The 7500-nt window shown below is 31.9% G+C and overlaps 1 protein-coding gene across 1 annotated transcript in view; it reads left to right on the top strand.

The window, feature by feature from the left end:
* LOC113803833 (spondin-1) overlaps positions 1-7500 on the top strand; it is a gene marked incomplete in the record, with an annotated part of 519699 nt that overhangs the window by 493843 nt on the left and 18356 nt on the right. The window contains 4 exon segments of the mRNA XM_070134990.1: positions 2275-2442; positions 2608-2626; positions 3109-3217; positions 3548-3623. Coding sequence (XP_069991091.1) covers positions 2275-2442; positions 2608-2626; positions 3109-3217; positions 3548-3623 — 372 coding nt within the window.

A 7500-nucleotide genomic window follows, 5' to 3' on the forward strand; every position in this document is an offset into this window, starting at 1 on the left:
CCGTGCCTGCTGTACTTTTTTGGTGCTGATATTGTATGAATTTTACAGTACTGGAATAGATTTACCAATTTTTTATTTGCAATATTACTGCTGTAATTATTACAATCATTATCCTAATCATTTCCATCAAAGTCACTTTTATTAATATTATTTATTATCATCAGCAGCAGCATTCTTATTATTATTATTTATTATCATCCTCCTCATTATTATTATTATTATTATTATTATTATTATTATTATTATTATTATTATTATTATTATTATTATTATTATTATTATTATTATCATTATTATCATGACTATTATTATTATCATCACTATCACTGTTATTCTCGTTATCATTTTAATTATCATTATTATTATCATCATTATTATTTTTATTATTATTATTATTATTATTATTATTATTATTATTATTATTATTATTATTATTATTATTATTATTATTATTATTATTATTATTATTATTATTATTATTATCATTATCATTATCATTATCATTATCATTATTATCATTATCATTGCCGTTGTTGTTGTTACAATTACTATGATGTTATCATTATCACTGTTATTGTCATTATCATTATTATTATTATCATTACTATTATCTTCAATATCATTATCATGTTCACTCTTGTTATTGTTGTTATTATCATTATCATTATTATCATTGTTATTATCATTATCATAATCACTATTGTTATTGTTCTTGTTATTATTATTATCATTATTATTATTATTATTATTATTATTATTATTATTATTATTATTATTATTATTATTATTATTATTATTATTATTATTATTATTATCATTATTATCATTATCATTATCATTATTATTATCATTATTATTATTATTATATCATCATTCTTGTTATTACTATGGCTATGATTTTCATTATTGTCATTATTATTATCAATATTATTATAATAATAATCAATATTATCATCATTGCAGTTGATGTTATTATCATTATCATTATTATTATTAGCTTTATTCTTTATCATTATTATTGTATAATTATTATCATTATTAACATTATCATTATTATCACTGTCATATTATCATGAACATAATCTTATCACTATTAGTATCATTTTCATTATCATCAATCTCCTATAATCATCAACAATATCATTGTCCCCATTATAATTACCATCATTATTTTCTTTGAGATTACTAAGAGTAACCATTTCATTAACATCATTAATTACCCTTTCTCTTTTTAAATAATGTTTTTTTTTAACCCTTATTAAACTGTGTGGCTTCTGAGTGTGTTGATAGGGTTGTGTGTTTGTTTGTTTGTTCATTAATGGGTTGTTGTCTGTCAGAAGAGTTTACTTTGGTGTTGTGGTGTAGTAAGTGTCCAATTTTTTACTGGTAGATTTTAGATATAATGTCTATTTCGTTCCTTTCCAGAGTAACATTTCTATTTTTCTGTGTGCGATATATGATCCTTCATTTATGACATATATATGGATGGCATATGATTATGTTGTGATATATGTGATATATGATGTATATTTTGAGGGGAATATAATGCTTTAAATTCTTACATTGAATAAAACAATACAAAAAAACATTGTTCTGACATTCTGCCCTTCGTCTCTCTCTCTCTCTCTCTCTCTCTCTCTCTCTCTCTCTCTCTCTCTCTCTCTCTCTCTCTCTCTCTCTCTCTCTCTCTCTCTCTCTCTCTCTCTCTCTCTCTTTATCTATTCATCCATTGGTCTATTGTCTGTCTTTCACTCTATATCTATCTCTGCCTCACACATTGATTTCCTTTTTATTTTGATTCTTGTACGATTTCATACACGACTTTCTGTTAGCGTATTACAACAACACTGTGATTTATAAACTCAATTACAATTTGATTTCACATTATCAAACTGTTTAACAACCAGTCACTTACACTTGCAAACAAGCACAAGCAATGCACTGATTACCCTTTCGCCCGACTCTCTTTTCCCAATCACCTTTTATCAAATTCAGTCTTTCTCCCCCACTTCCGATTTAGACCCCCACTTATACCCCACTTTCACCCACATCAAAATCAAGTAAAGTATAAATGATCATAAGGATAACAAAGATAACAGATAGTGAAGTAGATAAATAAAATCTACTCCCACACCACCAACAACACAATAATAAAAAAGAAAAGCAACAGAACCACAACAGAGATAATAAAAAAAAAGAAAGAACAAAAAATAGATCGGTTCTAACAACCCAGCGTTAACCTCGTGTCCTTCCCCCTCCCCTCCCTTTTAACAGAGGTGTGCATGCAGGAGAAGGAGGAAGGACCCTGTCGCGCCGTCCTCAAGCGCTTCTACTACGACGTCGACCACCAGCAGTGTCGCCAGTTCACGTACGGAGGCTGCAGGGGCAACAGGAACAATTTCGAGACCTATGACGAGTGTGCGATGGCGTGCGAGGTCAAGAGTGAGTTCGTGTTTCGTTATTTTTTTGGTTTTGGATGCGGTGGTTGGGTGTGTGTTTTTTTATTATTCTTGTTTAGATGCGTTATTTGGTTGTGTATTTGTTGATGTTGCTTTCACGTGTCTGTTCGACTTGGCTAATTCTTTTCCTCTTGTCTCTCCCATACAGCTCGTACGCCTTTGCCCACGTAAGTATTCGGATTTTCTGATCAAATGAACTATTCTGAAGGGAAGTGTCTGTCTCTGGGGATTTATAATTCGATTATTGCTTATATTTGTTTACTTTTTTCTTATTCATCATTGCCTTATATGTCTGAGGTCCTTTAGGCTTACTTGTCTTTTACACTCTGTCTTTTGCTCCCTCCCACCCCTCTCTCTCTCTCTCTCTCTCTTCCTCTCTTTACCAACTGGATCCCGCTATCTATCTATCTATCTCTTCCTCTCCCTCCCTCCCTTCCTCCCTGCCTCCCTCCTTCTCCAACTCCTCTTTTCCTCCCTCCCTCCTTTCCTCCCCTCCTCCCCCTTTCCCATCCTCCCCCTCTCACACCCTTCTCTCACTCACTTCCTCCCCCTTTCCCACCCTCCCCCTATCACTCCCTCCCTCTCTGCCTCTCTCTCTTTGTCACCTTCTCATAATAAACACACACTAACGTTCCCCGTCCCTATACAGTAGGAACAGTGTAGCCGACGTCGACTGCCAGGTCAGTCCGTGGAGCGAGTGGACCGGCTGCTCCAAGACCTGCGGCAAGGGATGGGTATCCAGGACTAGGGAGATTCTGGTAAGGACAGCCGTTATTCTCTCTCTCTCTCTCTCTCTCTCTCTCTCTCTCTCTCTCTCTCTCTTTCTCTCTCTCTCTCTCTCTCTCTCTCTCTCTGTCTCTCTCTCTCTCTCTCGCTCTCTCTCTCTCTCTTTCTCTCTCTCTTTCGCTCTCTTTGCGTGTTAACTGAGAGAGAAAGCGAAAGAAAGTAAGAGAGAGGACGAATAAGTATCGATATAACTATAGGTGATCAGTAACAAGGACGTTGTTGCTGATGCCTATAAATATGATAGAGACTGAGGATAATATATCTCCCAATTCCCACTAATTATGCCCCACTGTCTCCCACAGGTCTTCCCTCAGCACGAAGGTCGCCCGTGCCCCAAGAAACTCAGAAGAAGACGCAAGTGCATCAACCCCAAGTGCAGTAAGTAAAGCGGAAGGCTCCCTCAACCCCAACCCCGTCTGCACCACTCTACCCGTCCCTTCTGAACCTCGACCCTCAAACCCCAAACAACCCACTCCCTTAAACTTGCAAACTTTCTCTCAATGATTTTTACTCCCTCTTATAAAAGAGCTTGCAATACCTCTCTACCTACAGACTTTTCAGCGTGAACCCCATAAACCCACAACAATAAACTGTAAACTCTTAATGAATCAACGTGATCCCCCATCAGCCCATAAACCAAACAAACCCATTTCCTTGTACACCTTTCGCCGAAGACCTTGCGTCATGTAATCGGTGGAGTCGATCATATTCCATGACAAGCAACTATACAACATCCTTTATTTCGTCTGAACAAAATTTCATGATAAATTTAGGCGAATTATATGATGGGTAAAGTGAAAACAAGCCTTGTTATAGTAACGTTAGAGTCCCAGTCCCGCAAAACGAGCAATATCACCTTTGAACATTCTTCTTATAGAGCTTAACTTCACTTGAAGATTTAAGGAAATTCTACTCATCAACTCAGATTCAAATAAAAAGGAAGATTACCCTCAACAATGACATAAGATGTCAGTTGAGTTCCTAAGGACCGCTGTCTCTTGATAAAGAATGACTCCACCGTTATATGATACTTGATCACGGCAGAAATAGGGACATCATACTTGTAAAACATAAATAAATAGGTAAATAAAATACAGATCAGACCACGGGGGCATAATCTGGCGAGATGTCCTTGAGGTTGCCTTCCAAAGCCGGCATCGGGGTGTCCGCTCCCTCATGGCCAGAGGGACGCGCATGACAAGGCTCAGTAGCTCGTGGATTCCTGTTATGATCCGGGAATTGTATTTATCTTCATGGTTATGAATCTATATACCCACATACGTACATACATACAAGAATATATATATATATATATATATATATATATATATATATATATATATATATATATATATATATGAATGTATGTATGAAAATTATTTGGCTCTTTTTTTTTCTTTTGGATCCATGATATACAGTGATCCGTCATGTGATCTGATGATATGTGCATGTTATGATTAGATGAATATATATATATATATATATATATATATATATATATATATATATATATATATATATATATATATATATATATATATATATAAACGTGTGACTGATTTGACAGTAAAATATATCTATTTTCAGTAGTGCTGATTTTTAAGCATTTGTTTTCTTGTAAACTGCACATTCTGCATGCCAGTTGTAAGAAAGGTTGTTACCATTTTACAGAAAGGACGATTTTGTTGTCCAAGCACCAATTTCTGAATAATTTATGCATGGATTTATTTTACTATATCTAAGCTAGATTTACAGAGTATAAACAATCTATTTGTCAAAGTTCATTCAAGGTGGTATAGTTCCTTCACATCAAAAATAGATTTTATCTTTGCCTTTAACTTATCGACAATGGGTCAATACATTGTGAGATGAATTGATAGAATATGTTCAAAAGTTTCCAGTACAAATATAAGATGGTGTTTGGCAACCTACACGCTAGACCAGGTAGTCACTTATTTCCATATGTTCATATAACCTTTCATATATTCCCTTTATTAAATATAAAATGCTGAACAATTAATGGGAATAGTACTGCAGAAATATGGAAATTTCATAGGTAACAAAGTATAGATTCATGGACAGATTTTATGTGTTAAGTAATCAATCATCTGTAATAAAAACAATGTATAGAGGGTTACGTGCTTACAAATTTAGAACCCTGCTTAAGTGCTTTTAAAGATATTTGACAGTGCGACTGTTGGTTCCTGATTCCAAACACCACCTAATTCAAGAACATTTCTTTGACAGTGAGAAGAACTATTATCTCCATTTTAGAACTTTGAATGATAATGATAAAGATACGCTGCGTTGTTTCATTAAACTATGATAAAGCTTTTAAGTATGTAATGAAAAAAAACAATGTGATTTCGTTTGTTTATCCAAGTAACTGGAATGGCTTGTATTACATTAATGTCCTTTAAAACTACTTAAAGACTATTGCTTGGTGATGGTAAATGTTAAAGACTATGGATGTGTTACTGACCATAGTATAATTCTGGTTACTGGACACTTTCTCACGTGCAAGATGTCACTGTGAGAATTTATATGTACATGTCACTTGATATATGAATGTTATCTTTATAGTTTAAAAAAAAGAACTTTATTTTTAGCGTTGATACTTTATGCACCTCTGTAAACTGCACTTTTATGCATGTTATTAGTAAGTAAAGACTTGCTGTTTTTAAATAGCAATTTTGTTACATTGTAGTCTTTGTGTTACAAATAAAGTTTAGCTTCTGGACAGTTTTCTTGTCCTAGCACCATTTTTGTGTGTTATCTATGCATGATTTATATTACTACTCCTAAATCTTAAGTTTATAAAACATATTTGATCCTTTTTACATAACTGTCTCAAGGCTAGATTGCATCGTATGATAGATTCATTGATGTCATAAAAAGCCTGAGAAACAACTGTATATTTTTGTTTCTTTGATTAAACCTCGATTTCCTTTGACAATGTATAAATATCCTTGTGATTTGAACACATTTATACACTTAGACAGAAGACAGAAGTATTTTTTCCTCTTCGTGTGATGCATGTGTGAGACGAGACAAAAATATTTACTTTCATTTCCTTTTATTGTTATTATTATTAATATCAATTTTATTCTTATTTTTTTCGTTCTTCTCTTATTGTTATTCACTTTTTTTCCTCTATTTTTCTTTTTTTCTGTTTCTTATTTTCAATTTTCTCTTTATTCTTATCATTCATATTCTTATGGTTTATTTTCCACTTTTTTCTTATCATTTGCATTCTTATTACCCTTTCTCTCCTTTTCTTCTAATTCTTGTTGTTATTCTTATTTATTTTTTTCTCATTCTTTATTTTTTTCCATTCTTCATTTTTATATTGCCACCATGTTTTTCTTATCATTTTCTTTCTTACCTTCGCATTTTCTATATTTCTTTCTTTCTTTGATTTTATCTTGTTTTGTCTCCTTGTTATTATAATCATTTCTTTCCATATCATCATTATTCTCTTTCTCCTCGCGTTCTTTGTCTTTTCTTCCATTTCTTCTTCTCTTTCTTTACTTATTACTCTACTTTTCTCTGTGTTTTCTTGTTAGTATTAGTATTGCTACCATAAAAGTAATGCTAATGAGAATAGTAATGTTAATGAGCATGATAATGGTAATTATAATGATAAATGATAAAGATAATGATAATGATAATAACAATAAGTGATAGTAATAATGATAGCAATAATGATTGTAATGCTGACGGTATTGATAATGATTATAATAAAAATCGTGATGATAATAATTATAATAATTATAATGTTAATAATAGTGATGATAATGAAAGTGATGGTAATAGTAATTTATTTTAATGATGATGATGGTAGAAATATTACTACTAATAATAATAATAATAAAAATAACAATAATGATTATTGTTATTATTATTATTATCATTTAATCATCATCATCATCATCATTATTGTTATTATCATCATTATCATTACTATTATCATTATTATTACTATCATTACTATCATAACAGTATTAATAAAATCATAATATTGGATAAAGACCATATCAATGGTAAAAACAATAATGATTAATAATGATGATCAAGGTACACATGACCAGTTCAAACGTCAATTAAACGCAATAATGAGAATTATTTTTTCCTAAGAGTATTATGACGGCTAGGAATGGTAGTAAACTCTTCGTTATCATAAATGTAATTAGGGACTTTTTGTTTTACTTCTGGTAAATTATACTAATATCGAGGTAATTATAGAAATAATTAT

Source organism: Penaeus vannamei, chromosome 20 (genome assembly GCF_042767895.1).
Source record: "Penaeus vannamei isolate JL-2024 chromosome 20, ASM4276789v1, whole genome shotgun sequence".
Lineage (NCBI taxonomy): Eukaryota > Metazoa > Arthropoda > Malacostraca > Decapoda > Penaeidae > Penaeus > Penaeus vannamei.